The sequence below is a fragment of the Opisthocomus hoazin genome, chromosome 18 (genome assembly GCF_030867145.1).
Source record: "Opisthocomus hoazin isolate bOpiHoa1 chromosome 18, bOpiHoa1.hap1, whole genome shotgun sequence".
NCBI classification, from domain to species: domain Eukaryota; kingdom Metazoa; phylum Chordata; class Aves; order Opisthocomiformes; family Opisthocomidae; genus Opisthocomus; species Opisthocomus hoazin.
The window spans coordinates 8,416,691-8,436,728 of NC_134431.1; the positions used below are offsets into that span (position 1 = coordinate 8,416,691).

Genomic DNA, 20,038 nt, shown 5'->3' on the forward strand with positions numbered 1-20,038 from the left:
AGCTAGTTGCTCACAGGATGACCAGAAAGGGCTAATGCTGTGTAGGGGTGAGGTTGAGGTCAAGTGCTCCTCAGTCATGGCCTCAAATGCTGCTTTGAGTCCCTGGGGAGGTCTTGCAGGAGGTTTCCGCACAGCATCGGTGTGCTGACAATGACAGGATGATGCTGAGTCAGGAGGGTCCCCAAGGCACCTGCTCTTCAGCGTGGGCAGAAGTGGGGCTGCAGGCCACTGTGGTGCTGGTGGAAGTTCTTCTCTGGTGCATCCCCTGTGGGGTGACGGCATCCTGCTCCTGGGACGGCAGTTCTCCTGCTGTCGTGCTGTCAGAGGGGCATGGCAGCCGTGAAGTTAGGCGGGAGCAGTTTCCCATGCTACCTTTTGGGGTTCTCGCTGTAAAAAGTGTCTGGACAAAGAATTCAACCAGCTTGCTTTTCTGTCTTGAGGAGGGCTGAAAAGTCTCCGCGTGCTTTTCTGCAGCCGCCAAGCATGCCTCGCTTTCTGCTATTTCAATTAAACACATAGCAGGATGGGTAGGATGAAGGGGAGAGGCACAAGAGTATTCTCCCTGTGTGTTTCCTTGTGCCAACACATTGAGTCACGTCTCCAGAGTGAGAAATGTGATATAAAGATTTAGGGAAGGAGGTCAGGCAATGAATGTATGATTGCGGGGCTGAAATAGCAGGCGCGCTCTGTGGTTGTCTGTGCTGGGTAAGCTTGCTGGAGGTCAGCTGGGGATATTGGTCCCAGTGGATTCAGGAGACGGGCGTCCTGCTAGTCACTATCAATCTCATTGCTAGAGGGACCGGCTCTGCTGCATCAGGAGCTCAGCTGACAAACTGCACCAGCCTGGGAGCTGCTCTGGGCCACTTCTCTGTCCTTGTGGTTGAACATGCATATTTCTAGGGGAAAAAAATGCACACTAACACCTTCCTCCCAGAACAAGAACTTGGGCAATGGATTGCTGCCTCAGCTTCTGGATGGCCCAGACCTCCTTTCCTCCAAGGAAAGTCTCTTGGCCCAGCTCAGCTGTCCTCCAGGGGCCTGTTTGCAGAAGAGCATTTGCTTTTTGAAGAGAGTCAGTGAGGGGGGTCTTTCCCCTGTTGATCACTCTCCATCAAATCTAAAAGTATTCCAAGATCCCTCCAGTTTGCTTAAAATACCAGTCAGGAGCAGGACTGAGTTTGCCTGTCACACATCTCAGGGGCCAAGTGCAGGACTTCAAATGTCATCTCATAGTATAAGCATGTCACTGTTAAGTGCGTGAGCTGTGAGACAAAGATGTCTGTCACTCAGCCTGCAGATGGACCTGGACAAGAAGCCCATCTTCCTCCTGCCCTCCCTGTGAGCATGCTAATCCTAGTGAGCACAGGAGCAAGCCCCGTGAAACAGGAATTGGCTTTATGGGGTTGCAAGAGGGGAGAAAGAGAAGTCCATTCGGCACCCAGCAAGGTTTTCCTGTTACAGCACTCCTGCCGATTCGCTCCTGTTGGGTTTGGAGCTGTCATCCGCTGTTCGAGAAATGCAGCCTCGTTTTTCAAACAGCGTGTCCTTCCAGGTGGCATTTGGCCCAGTAAAGCTGCCATAGTGTTGTAACTGGAGAGTACTGCGATGTCCTGGAAAGAGTCTGCTCTTGTTTTCCCACACGTGTGTTTGGGAAGAATCAAGGACACATCAGACCTTAGAAAGAGTGAAAAAAAACATTTTCATGCCATTTTCCTGATGTTGATGGGCTTGTGCTCTCTGATGCCTCCTTGCTCTGAAAACTGCATTGCTGTTGTCTCTCATGGGATTTGCAACCCATCACCCAGCCACTGTGGAGGATGAGCACAGAGATGCTGGAACTGTGATTGAGTGCAAGGCCAGCACTGCCCGTAAAATGGTCCTGCGGGTGGATTCAGTGCTCGCAGGCAGCAGAGGCACTGGAAGAGGGTAAGGCTGGGTCGCACCCCGAGAGCCGTGCACCTGCAGACAGCGAGTGCCTAGGGATTGTGTCTTGTATTGGGGGAAACCAACCTTTGGGCAACCCTGTAACAGAGGGTGGATCCAGCTCCACGGCTGTCCTGAGTCTCATCTGTTCACACCGCTGGAGGGTCTTGCAAGTACATGGACAATGTGCCAGCAGTCCATCTGGTTTTCCACAGCAAAATCTGACATCAAGAGGTGCCTCCAGGTTGATGTAAGTTGTCTGTAGCTCTGGTTGCTTCCTTGTCCCCCATGCCTGGGGCAAGACACGCTTCAGTCATCGTCCCTTGTGCACTTTGTGGGCAATCTTTTTTGGGCACGGACCCAAAGGATGACTTGCTGTCCTGCCAACGACATGAAAGTCTGTCTCCCTATCCTCCAGCCTGAGGCCAGGTCTTGCTGAATTTCTGCTGTTGTCCTGGCGAGACTCTGGTGTCCTAAACACAAGGAGTTGGTGTCTAGGCTCCTGAGCCTGTTTCAGGGCTTTTTTGACACTTTCATCAAATAATACTCATGTGGGATTCAAAATGGCCTGATTCAGTCTCCACAAAGAGAAGCCATGCAGAACAGAACAGGGTACATGGAGAGGCAGGCGAGGCAGGTGAGTCTCAGGAACACCATGTCTAGGGCTGTTCTACCATCGGCCAGGGTTTCCAGCACAGAGATACATACTGGTAGCTGGTAGCACATGTGGTGTCAGTACCACATGCCTTGCCACGTGTGCCCAGGCACGCTGTGTGTGCCTCCTCCAGCACATGGGCATGCTGCATGGGACACCCCGCTGGCTTTGCTCATGTTGGGTACCAGCGTGCTTGGTCAGAGGCCCCTGGCTGCGCCCTGCTCCTGGCAATGCACAGCAATCCCTTCTCCTGACTTCTGGCAGGGTCTGGAGCAAGGGCAGAGCTGCTGCTGCTGCTCCCACAGCGTGCCAAGGGTCTGCCAAGCTCGAGTAGGGGGCTGGAGTCGGGTGTGTTTTGTTGTAAACAGAAATATCAGCTAAAGGCTGATGTGCCCAGTTGTATGAAATGTTGTGTGTGGTTGTACCTGAGACCTGGCCCATGAGTCCATAGCCATGGTCCACAACCTGCTTTCCTCCTTGTGACGCTACGGTTGGGGCTTTTCCTGGGCTATGAATGCACAGCCACCTCCTGAGCCTTTCACCCCTTCTTTCTCCATCTGCTTCATCCCCTCTACAATTCAATATATAAAGCCCCCACCCCTGTAACAGCGAGGAGGGTATGGAGGTGGTTGCATCCCTCACCCTGCTCCCTACGATGCCCTGTCCTTTGGGCTTGCCCAAGGGAGGATGCGCTAAGGTCCAACCTGTGCGGATGAACCAGAAGGGGAAAATTCAAAGCATTTCTGTTAACCTGTAGCCAGGAGAGAGCTGCCAAGGAGGCTGCTCTGAAACCCGAAGCGGCTGTTTTTCCTGAGACTCAGCACTTGGCAGGGAGAGCAGACGGACGAGCGGCGGAGCGGGGAGGGATGCGAGCGCCCGGGTGGCAGTGCTGCCAGAGGTGCCCGGGGAAGGCGTGCTGGCTTACCTGTTTGCCTCTGGAGAGTCATCTCCATGTCCTCCTTGTCCGAGATCATGATGGGAGCCGAGAGGAGGCTGGGGTCATTGCCAACCCTTCTGTCCTTACATGTGGCTCTTCCCTTGGTCACCCTCTTTGTGCCGTGTACCGAGCATCTCCTTCGGCAGGGACAAGCAGTGGGCTGGCTGTCCCTTTGCGTTGCTCTGAAAGGTTGGTGAGTGGTCTGAGTGTCCCTCTCAGCTCAGCTGCCGCAGGGTTTGGCTGAGCCAGCCCGGCCGGCAGCGCTTGCCCTGCCTGGACCTTTTTTTCTTTATAGCTCAGCCTTATCTCAAGGTCTCCGGTGCTGCAGCCGGTGCTGTGTTTGCCTTGCCCAGCAGCACCTGCCTGCCAGCCGGCCGCTTCCCACCCATCTCCCTCCCGCTCCTGGTGGGTAGCAGGGGGCTCGGGAGGCACAGGAGCCCTTGGGGTGGGGGGAACCCCCACGGGGCTGTGAGTCAGTCCCAGTGCTGCTGGCTCCGGGGCAGTGAGGACAGCAGGTAGCAGGGGAGTTGCCCAGCGTGGGATGGTGGGAGAGATACTTGGGGGCACCTTTGGCTCTCCATCCCCATCAGCCTTGTGCTGGGGCAGGGCTGGGTGTTCTGTTGAACTGGGGACCAGGGCACTGTCCCAGCCTGGGTCTCTACTGCCGGGACTGGATGCATGGCTCAGGAGACGTGCCCTGCCCTGTCCAGGCAGCATCGGCCCCTCCAGCCGTGGGGAGTGCCAAGACTTCATCCAAAGCTGAGATGCTGTTAAAAATAGATCAGCTGTGAACTGGTTTTCTCCTCTTTGGTTCCTGGCCCGAGAGCTCATTCCTCTCTCTGGGCTGGCTTTGAAGCTATCTGGATGCTGCGAGACATAGGCTGCGTGCCAGCCTGCCGCTGCAGGGAGGCTTGGAGAGTGGAGAGCTGCAGAAACGTTAGAGGTGGCATAGCTGTCCCCAAAATATTTAGTGGTTAGTGAGTGCTTTCTCCTAAACTGCCCCCCCCCCAAAAAAAAAAAACCCAAAAAAACAAACCCAAAACCAACCCACAAACGAAAACTGGGAAATGAAGCTGGGATAGGAGGGGCTGTTTGCCCTTCCGCTGGCACATGGTGCTCTTGTGAGGGGGCACAGACGTCTGGGCACTCCCAGCCACAAAGCAATGCTCACCTTGGCCCTGTGGCTTCCTAGAAAACGCCTGCCAGGCCGCAGCCTGCCCTTGGCCCCGGAGCAATCCCGCCGGCCCCTCGGCTGCACGGCTCTGCAGGAGCCCCTGACACCGGGCTGCTCACGTGCCCCGGGAGCCGGCTGCGTCTCCCACTTCAAGACTGGTGTTCTGGATCCCAGTTTCCTCTTATAGCGCTTTCCTGTACTTCTAGTTCTTCAGTATCGTTTTTCAGGTGTGAACACTGAGTCTGGAGACAACTTTAAGATGCAGCTGTGAAACCTATTATCAGCATCACCGCTATCAAATACATGAGGTTCAGGGCTGTACGTAACCACTGAGTAATTAAATGGCAACCCTGGTGATGAATTATAGCTGAGACCTCCTGGGGCTAAATAAATACCGGCTGATAACTACCGATAAAATGGATTTCTGTGTGCTTTTTTTAAAAGCACCCTTCCAGTATCTGTGCCTGGTCACAGCGCTGTGTGTCTCCCGGGGGAAGCCACGTTAACTGCGGCATTTCCTCCCTCAGCACCTTGGGTTTCCAACCAGAGCTGGAATAAAAATAAACCAAATAAATGGTTCCCTGCAGGAGCCAGGCAAGGGCAGGGCAGGGCAAGGCAGCACAGAGGTGGGCAGGGAGGGAGACAAGTGACAAGCTGAGGTTTTGGGTAATCGGTCTAAATATCTTTTCCCCCAACTAGCCCACCTCAAATGCATGAAAAAACCGTCGGGGGGGCCGAGCATCCCTCCGAAAAGCCAGCAGTACTGGGATTGCTGCAAAGCACTGGTGACAGAGTGGTGGGGTCCCCTGGGGTGACGCTGGGAAGGAGAGCAGCAGACTGGCTGTGCTTCACCCAGCACCCTGCCTGGGGGGAACAGGCGCAAGCCCACCGGCACCAGCACCCTGACAGCCTGTGCCTGCGGAGGCTTCTGCTCCCTGCTCTCCAGAGGTAGCTTGGGGAAAGGCAGAGAATAAATTTATGGAGCTTCTTGGAAAAACGGTCTCTGCCAGTGACTTTGAGAGACTTCTGAGCAGGTTTTGTCTGTGCTGGTGTTTCATCTGGGGGCTTCTCTTCCCAGCACGTCGCTGTTGCGAGGGAGTGTCAGGAGGGCCGGTGCTCCGCGTCTCCGGGTGCAGCTTTCCCACTCCCTGGCTGCCTGCGGAGAGCAGCCGCACTGCCGGTGAAGAAGCATTTGGCTGAACATCCCATCCGCCTGGTTTGCAAGTGAAAATAAGGCTTGTCCGATGGCCAGCTCCACCCAGAGCAGAAAATCAGACCCATTGGCAGATTTTTGCTACTGTAATGAAATGTGGCTGTGCTGAGACTGCCAGTCCTGGAATGGGAAAAGTCCCACGTGGGTTTAGAGAAGTTTGGGGATGGATCTGTCACAACTGCTGCTGCTCAGGGTTTTTGGCACTGCCTGGGGACACCCACTGCAGGCGAGTGTGGCCCCGCAGCTCAGCCCACCCTCAGCACTGATTGCAACGTCATCTTCTCCCCGCAGCGAGTCCCCCCAGCCCTGGAGCCGTGTGGTCTCGCAGAGCCATGATGAAGCTCCTGCCCGTTGCCCCTCTCCTCCTGCTTCTCCTGACAATGCTGGAAGCCAGACCAAAACCTGCAGGTGAGCCCTGGCCGGTGGGAATTGCCTGGAGGAGAGAGAGGCGAGTGTGTCAGGGCAGCGATGCCCTTGGAGGGTGGGTTGCTGCTTGAGGTGGGGGGACCTGATGCAGCTCCTTCGGGGGCATCCCTGTGAGGATGGAGGATCCCCCCAGCTGTGGGACCCGGCGCTGCCCAGGGGAGCGGGAGCCTGAGCCCAGCCCCAGCGCGGTGGGTCTGGTGCCACTTGCTCTGGGCCCATCCTCAGCATTGACACAGCCCAGCTCAGGGCTTGTCACCCTTCTGCCCATGGGCCCTGACCTTGGCAGGAGGCACAGGCAGGAGGGGAAACCCTCTCCCTGCATGGGTCTCCTGATGGGGGGGACAAAGCAAACCCAGGGGCACCAGCCTCTCTCCTCCCTGGGCAGAGGGAGCTAAATCAATTCCAGTTTGAAAACAGTGAAGACACCGAATGGGGAAAGGAGCAGCGTATGTCTCAGAGATCTTCAGAGCTGTTGAGATGACAGCCAAGGTCTGGGCATCATCCCAAGGGGACTCAAAGTGTTCACTTACCCTTATGGCCAAATTCTGCCAGGCCTGGGTACGCACAAGCCAAGCAAAATATGTTCATTGGCCTTTCACTTGCTAAACATTCTCCCGGTTTGCACTGGAAGTTGCACCCATGTGTCCAAGAGAGGCTTTTTGGCTCAGTCCCTGCCATGCGCATGCCCTTAGCTGTGCTTTTCGCTGTCTCGTTTTCTGCCCTTAAAAAAAGGAGCACAACAAAGCAAGCCCTGGTTTTAGGCAGAAACTGACAAAATGCAGTAAAAACCGGGGGAAGCGGGAGCTGCGAGGGAACAGAATTGCCCACAGCAGTACTTTTGTGCTGGGCACCGCAGCGGTGGGAGCCCGTGCGGTGCAGAGGTCTGGAGCAGGAGCTGCAGCTTGCAGAGGACAGCACGAGGCACTGGGCTGTTTTGTGCTTTAATGCTCTGATTTACTGCAGAGATGAAGACGTCGCTGCTTAAACCTGTGCCTAAACCTTGCCAGGGCAGATGCTGAGAGGCATTTCTGCAGCCCCTGGGGCTGTCAGCTGTGGAGCACGGGGAGCAGGAGCTGGGTCTGGCTGCAGGGACAGTGTCGGGGAGGAGGGGACGCTGCCATTTCCCCATAGCCCCGTGGCCAGGGCATGTCCCCCCTGCCTGCCGTCCCTGCTCCCCCTCTGCCAGCATCCTCCACGGGTTTACTTGGCAGTGGGAAGGTGCTGGTCTGTGGGGCTGCCCAGACCTGCCCTCTCCATCCAGCACTGAGCACCCCTCCCACTACCCGACGGGGATGTCCCCGCTCCGGCCCTGTTCCTTGCAGGCAGCCTTGAGGCTGAACCATCTCTTTGCCCCCTTCCAGCCCTGAAGTGCAGGACGGGTCCCCTGGACATCGTGTTTGTGATTGACAGCTCCCGCAGCGTGCGCCCCTTCGAGTTCGAGACCATGCGGCGTTTCATGATGGACATCATCGGCAGCCTGGACGTGGGCCCCAACGCCACGCGGGTCGGGGTGATCCAGTACTCCAGCCAGGTGCAGAACATCTTCTCCCTCAAGACCTTCTTCACACGGGCAGACATGGAGAAGGCCATCAACAACATCGTGCCACTGGCCCAGGGCACCATGACAGGGCTGGCCATCCAGTATGCCATGAACGTGGCCTTCACCACGCAGGAGGGCGCGCGCCCTCCACACAAGAAGATCCCCCGCATTGCCATCATCGTGACGGACGGACGGCCCCAGGACCGTGTCACCGAGGTGGCCACCCAGGCCCGGAACGCTGGCATCGAGATCTACGCTGTGGGCATCCAGCGGGCGGACATGAACTCGCTGCGGGCCATGGCCTCGCCGCCGCTGGAGGAGCACGTCTTCCTGGTGGAGTCCTTCGAGCTCATCCAGCAGTTCGGGAAGCAGTTCCAGGACAAGCTCTGCGGTGGGTGAGAGCCACGGCTGTGGTATGATGAGGGTGGTCCTGGTGTGCTCCTCACCTGGGCCAGAAGCTGACCTCCAGGGGTGTGTTCGGGGTGGCTGCCCTTGCTAGGAGCAGCATGGACAGGGAAGCAACCTCCCGGATGGGCTGCTGGGACAGACGGCCTTTCCTCTTGCTCGCCTGTCTTGGGGTCAGATAAGCAAAGCTTTGAAAGCATTGCAAGCAAGTGCTTTTCTTCACCCGTGCCCGGTAGCTCTTCCCCAAGCCAGGACGTCGTGGCAGCAGTGATGGGAATATTAAAGAGCAGGAGATGTGGAGCTGGTTTCCCTGGGTGTGATGGGGATGTGACATGTCCCAGAGCCCCGTATACATTTCAATGTGGCTCTAGCAGGGTCTCCTCCTATGCAGACACGTGCATGGCGTCTGCTGCATGCACATTTGTGTTTAATAAATCCCTGTCCGTGTGGCGCTGCTCCGGAGCGTGCGACCGGGAGCTGGGAGGCTGGTCTGCACCGTGGCCGTGCTGGCGCGGGTCGGGAGCTCGCAGGCTGGGACCTGTCTGGTCCCCCTGCCATGCTGGTGGGCTTTGCTGGAGACCTGGCACTGCAGCGGGCTGGCAAGACCCTTGCTCACGTGGTTCAGCGTCTTTCGAAGGGCAGCAGGCAGCTGCCAGCATCCTTCGGGCACCGTTTCCTAGCCAGGGGCACGGGCATGCCCACAGGGCTGTGTTACGTGAGACCCTGCTTGCTGGTGCAGGGGTCCAGGGCAGACCACATATTGCCCCCCTACCCCCGGGGCTCCGATGTGCTCCAGCGCTTGGTGCCTTTGCTTACAACGCCCTGCCCGTCACTGCGTGCCCTGGTGCCCGCTTCCCGGCTGGCTCTGCAGGCTCCCGGCCCCACAGACGGGCAGACCTGGCTCCTTCAGCACGTTCCCGCTGAGCTCAAGCTTTTGCTTACTCAGCTCAAGCTGTCGACAGTATTAATTAATACTGAGCATTAATTTAGTGCTGGGATAGCTCTGAAAGCCAAGGCAGTTCAGAAACCCACCCCGTGCAGTGTCTGTGTCCGTGCACTGGAAATCAGTGGGTGGGTGCTGGGACTGGAAGGGCTGGGGCTGTGCGGGTTGTCGTGGTGGCTTCGGCCTTGGGGACAGGGTACGGGCCAGAGCCATGGCCCCCATGCATCCAGCGTGCCCGTGGGCTGCTCTGATGCCCTTTCTGTCTTGCAGGGGTGGACATGTGTGTGGAGCAGGAGCATGGCTGCCAGCACAGCTGCGTCAGCACCCCCGGCTCCTTCTACTGCGAATGCAACCTGGGCTACAGGCTCAACGTGGACGGAAAGACCTGTTCCCGTAAAAACCTTTTTTATCCTAACTCTCATAGAGGGCTTGCAGTTGCAGGTCTCATGGAGGGAAGCTGAAACGCAGCAGAGGACCCAGGGAGGCAGCGGCAGCCTGGGTGCTCTGTTCACTGGACACGCTGCCTCCCGGGTCTGTAACGACTGTGGACATTCAGCATCACTAAATCCTGGTCACCTCTCTGGGACAGGACACCTGGGGCTCGTGTGGGCACAACCAGCTGTCGCCTGAGGGAGCTCCGGGCAGTGGGTACTGCACGATGAACATCCCAGCCACCAAAGGGCACAGTGTTTTGGCCCTGTGTTTTGAGTGCAAAGCTGTATTAGTTGGTTCTGGCCACCGCCCCAGGACTTTTCCTTCTTGTTTCGGGGTTCTGGGAGCTTCCTTGAAGCCCTGGAGCAGTCCTTGCTCAGCTTCCCCCGGGGAGAGCGGGGCGGGAGGGTGACGGGTGTCCTGTTCTTCTGCAGCCATCGATGCCTGTGCAGAGGGGAGTCACGGTTGTCAGCACCAGTGCGTCAGCGCTCGTGGGTCATACTCGTGCCGCTGCCGTGCTGGTTACTCCCTCAACCAGGACAAGAGGACCTGCTCTAGTAAGTGTCTCCCTTCCTGTCCCTTCTTCATTGGCTTCTCGCATCTCCCTCTGCTCTCGTCTCTCCCTTGCTGCCCACCTCTCCTCTCCTTCTCTCACCAGTGATCGATTACTGCAGCTTCGGAAACCACAGCTGCCAGCACGAGTGCGTGAGCATCCCCAACGGGCACTACTGCCGCTGCCGCAGCGGGTTCACGCTGCAGCCCGACAGCAGGTCCTGCAGGGGTACGTCCTGGCGCGGCACGGGCTGCAGTGTACAGCAGAGACCCTGCCTTGCCGGTCCCCAGGGGAAGGGCTGTTCCTGGGCCACGCCGCCTGGACCGGGATAACCCTGTGCCCTTGGCGTGTCTTCCAGCCACCGACCTCTGCAACGGGGTGGATCACGGCTGCGAGTTCAAGTGCGAGAGCACGGAGGGCTCCTACCGCTGCGTGTGCCCCGAGGGCCAGCAGCTCCAGGCTGATGGCAAGGCGTGCAGCAGTGAGTACCTGGACGTGGCGCTTGGCATCCTCCTCATCTGGGCTCTCTGCTCCTGGCGAGGGCTTACCTGGAGCTGGGCTGGGGTCTAAGCGGGACTTTGTCTGAGCTGGGTTGGAAGGAGGATGGAGAGCAGGCTGAGCTTGGGGGAGCGCCCCGGCTGCTGTGGGGATGGATGGCTCGTGTCCTCAGAGGCGTGGCCCAGAAGATGCAATAGGAGCTTTGAGGAAAGGTTCAGGAAAAGGGACACATTCAGGGGATGCCGCGGTGGCAGCAGAGGTTTTTGGGCTGAGACCCCTGGGCCCTCTTTGCCCTGTTCCCAGCTTCGCCCCAGCTGCAGATCCAGGGGACCCACATGGTGTCCTGAAGCCCAGCAGCTCTTCCCCAGCCCTGCGCATCTTCACTCCAGCAGTGCCCACGGCCAGGTTGGTCCTTTCTCACCCTTGCCTTGTGCCCGCAGAATGCGGGGCTGGGCATGTTGACCTGGTGATGGTGATCGATGGCTCCAAGAGTGTCCGGCCTCAAAACTTCGAGCTGGTGAAGCAGTTTGTGAACCGCGTCGTGGACCTGCTGGAGGTGTCCCCCCACGGCACGCGGGTCGGGCTGGTGCAGTACTCCAGCCGCGTCCGCACCGAGTTCCCCCTCAACAAGTACCACAGCGCAGATGAGATCAAGAAGGCGGTGATGGAGATGGAGTACATGGAGAAAGGCACCATGACGGGCCTTGCCCTCAAGCACATGGTGGAGCACAGCTTCTCCGAGCTGGAAGGTGCCAGACCTCTCTCCCACAACATCCCCAGAATTGGACTTGTCTTCACGGATGGGCGGTCCCAGGACGACATCTCCGAATGGGCCAGGAGAGCAAAGGATTCAGGTGTGGGGGGCCGGGGAACCCCAAATTACAGTGGTTTGGGCATCCCAGGATTGGTTCCTTGGGGTGGCTGGCTCTGGGGGAGGCTGCAGCATCCAGCCTTGAGGTGCTGCATCGACTGGGTCTGCAGGGCACACGTGCCTCTGCCGTGGTCACAGGGTTCTCTGAGCAGTGTCCTTCACGCAGCGGTGCTGCCGTGTTCCTGCCTGTCCTTCCCAAATTCCTGCTGTGTATTTGGGAAGCCCAGGGGAAATCCTGCATCTTTGGATTTGCTCCCTCGGGGCTTGGGGCTGCTTGATGCGGGGTGGCCAGTGCAGTGCTCAGGATCCGTGCTTGCCACACAGGGATCGTCATGTTTGCTGTGGGTGTTGGCAAGGCTGTGGAAGAGGAGCTGCGAGCGATTGCCTCCGAGCCAGTGGAGCAGCACTTCTCCTACTCAGCTGACTTCACCACCATGACCCACCTCGTGGAGAACTTCAAGCTGAACATCTGCCCAGGTGGGTGCCCCTGGCCACACTGGGAGGCTCAGCCCCACGCCGGGGGAGCCCTCCTCTCCCCACAGAGCTAGTGGGGTGGCTTGTATGTCTGTCACCCTGTGTTGTGTACCCCAGGGCTGAGCTGGGCTGGTGTGACCCTAGGCTGCCTCTGGATATCACCAGGCTGTTGGGGTATAGAAGTGGGCCTCAGGGAGGGCTTTGGAAGAGGAGAAGGTGGAGTTGGGGGGTTTAATGCATGTAAGTGGCCACCTCAGCGTTGTTGCACAGGCAGAGGCTGGGGTCGCACCCTGCCTTCAGGGGTGGATGCTGCCCCAGCTCCAAGGATGGCCCATCTTGTCCAGATCTGCGCTTCTGCTGCAGGGTGGAGGAGGACCAGGCCAGGTTACTGTGAGGGTGTCCCTGCTTTGGGGCAGGCTGGGGCTCCTCATTGTACTTGGGACCCCCGCAGGGCTGCAGACGTGGGGTCAGCATGTGCCCTGCCACCCAGCTTCAAGTCAAAGTGAAGCTCAGCATTGCTTGTCCTTGGCACACTGACCATGTGCGTGGCAGCTCTGCGGGTCACCTGGTGGGATGCCAGGCAGTGAGCCCGCTGGGCTAGCAGGGTGCAGCCTGGCGAAAAGGAGCAAGGCTGGTAAAAAGGAGAAAATAAAGGAGAGAGCCCCAAGGCTCAGGTCCAGCCCCGGTGGGTGGCTGCAGGGACAAGGGCCTCGTGCTGTGCGGGAGCAGCGGAGAGCCGGGTGCCGTGGGGCCGTGGCTCTGACTGCACCCAAACCCCTGTGGTCGCAGAGGAGAGCAAAGGGGAGACCGAGATCCGCAGCCCGTGCGAGTGCGAGGCGCTGGTGCAGTTCCAGACGAACACCGTGGCCATCCTGCAGAGCCTGACCGAGAAAAATATCCTTTGGGTCATTGCCTGGGCTTGCCAGGGTGCGGGGCAGGCGGGGGACAAGACCGTACACGGGGAGGGGAAGGATGGATAAATGGGAGCAGGGAAAATTTTAGGCTCCTGCAAGGGGAAAGAGCTCTTTGCCCACCAGAGCGTGTGGCTCACGCTGTTTCCTTAGCACGTTCACTTGCTCAGATGACAGCCAGACTCGAAGACTTGGAAAAGCAGATTGCCAAGAAGAAGTGATCCTTGCAGAGGGCTGCAGCGCTCAGACGGGGCCCGGGGTTGTACAGTAGCTACGTGGCATTGTTATTGCTAGGTTATTGTAAAGCATCAGTGTTTGTCCTTGTATTGCAAAATCCCAAGGGAGATGCGGAGTGTATTTCAGAAAACAAAAAAATCCTAGAAAAATAACCCAAAAAAGGACTTGAGCAAAGCCCCCCGCTGCGACGCCCAGGGCTTCAGCCGTTGTTGCTGTGTTCCTCCGCACTGGCAGGTCTGGGATGAGGTGGGATGTCTGCGTGGGCAGGCTGGGCTTTGGGCGAGCAGACATGACACCCAGCCTTTTCCCAGAGCAGCTGGGATGAACCGGCCCCTGCACAGCCCCTCTGGTCCCCAGCGCCCAGCAAGCTGCTTTGCAAGAGAAAAATCCTACGGTGATCGCACCCTGAGGGCTTCTGCCGGCTCAGCGTCTGCTGCCAAGTGGTGGGGCGAGGAGAGGTGGGCAGCACGGGCAGCGTGCGGGGATGTGTGCCCCCGGCTCCCGGCACGGTGCCCGGGTGTGTGCCCGTGGGAAAGCGGGTGGCAGGAATTGTCGGATCTCGTCCCTGTTTTGGCAGAATTGTTTAGGAGTCAGTCATTATCTTGTTTGGTTTTTAGTCACATAGCAAAATGGTACTAATTCTTTCTATAAATATCTATGTGTGTGTACATATATATATTTCAAGAGCAGGGTAGTGCTATTTTTAAACACTTCTTTTTATATATAGAAATTTCAGTCCTGACAATAAACACCCTGAAGATTTGTATGACATGTCCCTCTCCTTTTGCCAGGGCTGCGGAGGCATCTCTGCATCAGAGCAGGAACCTCTGGCTTTTGCAAAGGCCCATCCTCAGGCTCCAGAAATCCTTCTGGAACATCCTTGCTCTATGGGTACCCCAGGATGCTGCAGACTGGCCTTGGCTGGAAGGAGCTAGCACGGCACGAGTGCTGTGCCACTAGTCCTGGTGTTGGCTTTGGAGCCTGTGCTTGGTTGGTGCACGGGGAGCTCAGTGCCTGCTTTATGGGGGTGTAAATGTGCCAAGGCAGTGGAGCGGGGCCACTTACACCCACGGGAGATGTAGCCCTGGTGCCGGGACATGTCTGCTTGGGGCAGGAGAGCCACCGAGCTCCCTGGCTGGCTGCACGGGCAAGGATGCCGAGGCAGCCGGGGACCTGTCTCCCACAGGCGTGTGGTGTGGAGGTGGCTTTTTAGTGACAGAAGCCCCCATGTCCCACACCCAGGAGAAGTGGAGGTCTCCACTTAGCCCTGTGTCCTGCATGCAGGCAGAGGCTGCTGGATAAGCACAGCGACAGGTTTTTGGAGTGGGGGGTCCTCATGTACTCGCCTTGCTTGCTGGGTCTGTACGCAGGAGGCGAGAGCGAAGAAAGGGGACAGAGAGAGGCTGTTGCTTCTCAACTAGCAATTCATGGGGGGGGGGGGGGGGGATTTGTGTGGCTGGGGGGCTGTGCAGGGCACTGGGCAGCCCTGGGCTGGAGGGAAGAGGAGAAGGAGGGTTACAGCCCTGGGCTGGAGGGAAGAGGAGAAGGAGGGTTACAGCCCTGGGCTCGAACTGCTTTGGCACAGCTCCTTTTCCCCCGGGGATGCTGTTAGTGGCTCCAGCACCCACCTTGGCCAGTTTGCTTTGCAGAGCCTGGGTGTTTCTGCTGCTGTGAATATTCCTGGTGGGTTCACAGGGCACTTCTGGGGGTGGCAGTGGGGGGGGGGGGGGCACGTCCTGCTTCCAGGACTGGTTTGCTCCATGTGACTTGTGTCCTAGGGGGTGCGAGCTAGGCTGGGGTGAGGTTTTGTGTGCTTGAGGCTAGGATTTGGAGCTGAGGAGCAGGAGGCTGAAAGCAGGTCTTGGATGGGGGTATGGGCCTTGCTGGGGCTGCTCCAGGGAGAGGAACTGGAAAGGGCTCAGGTATTCATTTTATGAGGCAAAGAGTGGCTTTTTCCACAAGCAAACAAAAGCAATCGGGGTTTGATGGCTTCTGAGCAGGGCTCTTGTCCTGGCTGGCATGGATTGGAGCATTTATAGCCTCATTATGTGTGTGTGCTGGGCCAACAAACGAAGCACTGCTGATTAGCTCTGCACCCGTCCCAGCTGGCAGCCCCATGGCCCTCCTGTGAGCCCCATATCCCACCCATCAGCCCCATATCCCATCCATGCATGCCCTCCCACCCCGCCATCCATCCCACCTACCCGGCAGGGGTACCTGGTAGGGGGTAGGAAGGTGCTGATGGTCACAAGCCACATCCAAACCAGGTCCTGTTGCTACGGAGCACGGTGACCAATGAGCCACAGCAGTGTTCTGCAACCCTGAAACTGGGAGCTGGGACTTCCCCAGTTTGTGTGCGGCTCCCTGAAAAACCACACAGAAACTGCAGGGAACTTTTGGCTGAGTTTAGGGTTTAGTAACAGGCTGGATTAGAGCAGATAACGGCATGCCCTGAGGGCGTGATTAAACCTCAGTTGGCCCAATGTAATTTTGGCAAATATTAAGGGAAGTTGTAGACAAAGTGGAGCTGGGCTGGCGGGGGAGGGGGGGTTGGGGGGGTGGGGAGCTCCGGGGTGACCAGGGTTCGGTGTGGGGGTGTGAGAGGGCGGGCAGGTGGCGAGCAGCAGGAGCTGGGCATCAGCCCGGGCAGGATTTTTTCAGGAAAGCATCCCCAGGACAGGCTGTGGGATCGCGTCCGCGCGGTCCTGCAGAGCCTCATTAATGGCTTTTCACTAGATGGCACCAGACACCAGCGCTAATGGGCTGGGGGCACCCCCTTCTCCCGGCACCCCGAGGTCCTGGACCCAGCCCGGGGGTGAGCGGAGCATCCTCGGCCGTGAGCTGGGAGGGAGGGAGGGATGGATGGACGGACAGAACTCAGTGTCAGGCTGAAAGCATTGCATCACCTAGGGAGGGAATAAGGGCTGCTCTGTAAGGTGCAAGTTGTCCCTGGGGTGCTGTGTGCACCCTGCTCAGGCTGGGGCTTGGCCATGGGGGACCGGGGGCTGCTGACCTCCCTCCTCGCCATCCCCACAAAACACAAACCAGAGAGCCCTGGCCTGGCTGCGAAATCACAGCGTCAGCTGGCAGCATCCTCAGCATTGCACAGCTCCAGCTCTGCTGCCTGGGGAGGGGGCTCATGAAGTAGTTTCCACAGTGAGTATGAGCCCACGCAGCTGGGGATGGGGATGTTTTTGCAGGACTCTGGGGCAATGGGTGCTGCATGCACAGCAGAAAGCAGCACTGGGAGTGCAGGCAGCCCTGCGCACAGAAATGCCGTGGTCTGGGTTATTCCATGGGAGTTTGCAACAGAAGCAGATTTTAGACTTTTCTCCTATGGACTTGCTACAGATAAAGCACTCTCAGAAGTCCTTCAGACAGATTTTTCTCCCTCTCAGCTTTGCTGCAGCTGAATCCAAGCCTTGCTCCTTGGTGTTTTCTCCTCTCTTGGAGGTGCAGCCCCAAGCACCATCTTGGCCAGATCCTGGCACCAGCTGGGAGCACAGCAGTGTCCTCTCCACACCTAGCAGCAGCTGAACACCAAAGGATTGCTTAAAAATTAAGCCAGTGCTTGTATGTCTCATAAAAAGTACTAAATAATTGGTGCACAGCCCAGAAAGTCTATTTGGATTGGCTAAATACTCTCCTGGTTACTTAATAAATGACTTTACAAAGAGCTAAATGCAGCCACAGAGTCATTAGGGAAACTGGACAATGATTAACAGATACCCAGTAAGTTAAGTCCAGCTAATGTGACACATGGAGACATGAGAAGGGATGTCTGCCCAGCAAAGGGCACGGAGAGACGCCCACCATGCCCTGGACTGAAAGTAACAGCTCCAGGGGCTGGGGAAGAGCAATAGTGGGGGGCTCAGAGCTTGCGTGGAGCACATAGGGCAATGCCTGGGCTTTCATCACTCCTTGCCCTGCCTGGTTGTGAAATCAGGGGCTGCCCCAGCCTGCCCTTCACAGGCGCCTGGGGTGTTTGGCTGAGGGGTGCTTTTCCCTCCCAGGGCATTGCCAGCAGCTATTTCCAGCACAGCTAAGGTTCCTGCCAGCCCCAGAAATCCCAAGGAAAGACTCCCGGGAACCTGTTACACAAGGTAAGGGAGACATTGACCCATTGGTAGGAAATGGAGCAATTTCCCATTGCCCAAGATCACCTAAAGAAAACAGCTTTGCCTGGAGGAGCGGGTACAATCGCCTTATGAGGAAGAAGATGGGAGACCTGAAGGCTGGCGAGATTTTTGCCCTGTGAGCAAGGACTAGAGCCCCTTATCCCTACAGCCATCAAGAGGCAGGGCTCAGTCACACCAGGGATGTTTGGGTGATAACAGGGCTGTACAGAGCTAATGCTCCTACCCTGGTGAGGCCAGCCACTTTCTTCCAGCACCAACCTGCTGCCTGCATGACAGCGGCCACCCAGAGAAGATGCTGGGGCTCAGGTGACCCCCACAGAGCTGGGGAAAGACTCACCCGTGGCTAAGCCAAAGCTGCTTTCCTCGCACTAGCTTACACCACCACTGGGGCAGGAGCAAGGAGGGTTTGGGGCTGGGGCAGGTTTCCACTGGGAAAGCCTCAAGGCATCGTCCCTGGGAAGGCACAGGCAGCCCCGCACTTGTCTGGATCATGCTGTAAGGTTTGGTTGGCAGGTCTATGTGGAAGCAAGGTACAAAGGGAAACCCACATAATGGACCCCCAGATGGGAACTCAGCAAGATCCCCACAATGGTTTCTCCTGGAGAAGCGTACCAGCCCAGGAGAGAGCAGCTCCACCACCTCCAGCCTGCCTGGGGAGTGATGCCCTGGACCATCTCCCCTTGGTCTGTCCCTCAGCCCCAGGTGTGGCTGCAGGGAACAGTTGTGCAATGGAATAGCTGCTTCTTGAGCAACTGAACAATCACGTTTGCATCTTGTGCAAAAGGCTTCCGGAAAACACAATGCAATGGCAGAGGAAAAAGGTACAAACATCTGTACATGCCCAGCCCCATTCTCCACCCCTCATCCTCCCCAAAGGTTTAAATTTCAGCATCGTCCAGCTCCTCACGCTCACACCGCTCAGAGACACGGCAGCATGAAGTCGGTGGCCGCCCTTCTCCTGGTGGGGATGCTCATCCTCTGGACAGAGCTGCCGACAGGTATGGGATGTCCTAGGATAAGGTAGAGGGAGGAAAAGCACAGGGGCTGGGAAGGCCCCCCATGTTTGCAGAGATCCTCTGGGATGGGAAGGGAGAGGAGGGGGGTGTTTGCTGGGGAGCATCACCCCAGGGCCCCTCAGCTGCCAGCAGCCTGGGGCAGATAACTCCCTCCTCTCACAGGCAGCGCCTGGTCCTGCCCACCCGTCCGCATCACCTGCATGATGGTCAACCCACCAAACAAGTGCAACACCGATCAGGATTGTCCACGGCACACAAAGTGCTGCAGGTCCTACTGTGGGCGGAGATGCATCTCACGTCCATCTTCCATCCCTGTCTTCTACGGTAGGGTCTCTGGAGCTTCCCCCCCACCCCATCTCCCTGGGTAGCAGAGGGGGGATACAGTGACTGTGGCTCTGGGCAGGGAGCTGCATCCAGCTGCCAGAGCCTTCCACTGCCAAGCTGGTGGGGTGACTGATGGCCAGGCACGCAGGCTGGGGTTACTATGAGCACCAGACCTGACCTGCTGCTTTCTCTTCCCCAGTGTGAGCACCTGCTCCCAGGACAGACCGAGGGCCTCCTCAGCATTCCCATGTCACCCTGACACCAGCCAGCTGCCCACACCTCTGCTAAGGCTTGTTCTGCCTGATGCTGGATCCCAGGAGAACGGGGACAGCCACCAGCCCAAGCTCAGAGACCACCTCAGCTCCAGGACCACCTCGCTGACAGCTGCCGCACGGTGCTACGTGTTGCCTGCTCATCCTCTCCCTTCGCTCCTCTGCTGCTGTTATAACAAATAAAAGAGCTTGTCCCAGGGATGCTCGTAATGTGTGACTCCTTTCCCCGCCTCCTCCTGTCCCTTTCCAGGCCCATTCTGGCACCTGCTCCCACTGCTGTTTTCACCCCAGAATTTCTGCCTGGGAAGAGGATGAAAGCAGTCCAGCCACACACCCGGAGTGTGGTTAGGGGCTGACTTGGGGGAGCAAACCCATCCAGAGCAAACCCCAGGAGGAGAGGGCAATGGGAAGGAACTGGAGCAAAACATAATGGGAAGCTTTAGGAGAGTCTCCTGGCAGGCTGTGAGGGGCCCTGGAGAGCAGCATGTTCCCCCAGGCACAGCCTTGGAAGGGGGTGACCCTGCCTGCCCAGGGGGATGCAGAAAGCAGAGCGTCCCTGTGGGCACATCTGGAGGGGGGTTACATAGACCTGAACCCTAAGTGCTGCTGAGCCCCTCGCTGAACCTGAACCAGTGGGGAAAATTCACCTGAGGAAAGTTTCCTGTGAAAGCCTCAAGCCAGAGCACAAAAACATTACTCTAAGGGGTTCTTGAAATTTTTTGTACAACTGAGTGCCAGGGCCAAAAAAATCAGGAAATGCTGAGAAACATCAGTAGGAGATAGCATGTGCAGCCTGATGGACCTGCCCAGCCTCTGCCCACAGAGTCACAGAATGTCAGGGGTTGGCAGGGACCTCTGTGGGTCATCTGGTCCAACCCTCCTGCCGAAGCAGGGTCACCTACAGCAGGCAGCACAGGACCTTGTCCAGGCGGGTCTTGAATATCTCCAGAGAAGGAGACTCCACAACCTCCCTGGGCAGCCTGTGCCAGGGCTCCATCACCCTCAGAGGGAAGAGGTTCTTCCTCATGTTCAGCTGGAACTTCCTCTGCTTCAGTTTGTGCCCGTTGCCCCTTGAGCAGGGGCAGAGCATTTCCC

At 57.7% G+C, this 20,038-nt stretch overlaps 2 protein-coding genes across 2 annotated transcripts; both read left to right on the top strand.

The window, feature by feature from the left end:
* The first annotated feature begins 6,234 nt into the window (after positions 1 to 6,234).
* MATN4 (matrilin 4) lies at positions 6,235 to 13,176 on the top strand. Its single transcript, XM_009936619.2, has 10 exons — positions 6,235 to 6,310; positions 7,690 to 8,259; positions 9,487 to 9,609; positions 10,083 to 10,205; positions 10,307 to 10,429; positions 10,560 to 10,682; positions 11,140 to 11,553; positions 11,895 to 12,047; positions 12,834 to 12,938; positions 13,118 to 13,176. Exons 1-10 carry the CDS (start codon positions 6,235 to 6,237, stop codon positions 13,174 to 13,176), a joined length of 1,869 nt encoding a protein of 622 aa, XP_009934921.2.
* A 4,042-nt stretch (positions 13,177 to 17,218) lies between these two features.
* On the top strand, positions 17,219 to 19,144 carry LOC104331326 (caltrin-like protein 2). The gene is made up of 4 exons (XM_009936621.2): positions 17,219 to 17,295; positions 18,208 to 18,329; positions 18,510 to 18,671; positions 18,871 to 19,144. The coding sequence occupies exons 2-4, from the start codon at positions 18,266 to 18,268 to the stop codon at positions 18,873 to 18,875; spliced, it is 231 nt and encodes a 76-aa protein (XP_009934923.2). The 5' UTR covers positions 17,219 to 17,295; positions 18,208 to 18,265; the 3' UTR covers positions 18,876 to 19,144.
* The last annotated feature ends 894 nt before the right edge of the window (positions 19,145 to 20,038 follow it).

Excerpts from the sequence above, each read along its gene's own strand:
- MATN4 (XM_009936619.2), top strand. The coding sequence starts at position 6,235 with ATGATGAAGCTCCTGCCCGTTGCCCCTCTCCTCCTGCTTCTCCTGACA. Across the intron at positions 10,683-11,139 it reads TGATGGCAAGGCGTGCAGCA|AATGCGGGGCTGGGCATGTT; the intron begins GTGAGTACCTGG and ends TTGTGCCCGCAG. Across the intron at positions 12,939-13,117 it reads GCAGAGCCTGACCGAGAAAA|TTGCTCAGATGACAGCCAGA; the intron begins ATATCCTTTGGG and ends TAGCACGTTCAC.
- LOC104331326 (XM_009936621.2), top strand. The coding sequence starts at position 18,266 with ATGAAGTCGGTGGCCGCCCTTCTCCTGGTGGGGATGCTCATCCTCTGG. Across the intron at positions 18,330-18,509 it reads CTGGACAGAGCTGCCGACAG|GCAGCGCCTGGTCCTGCCCA; the intron begins GTATGGGATGTC and ends CTCCTCTCACAG.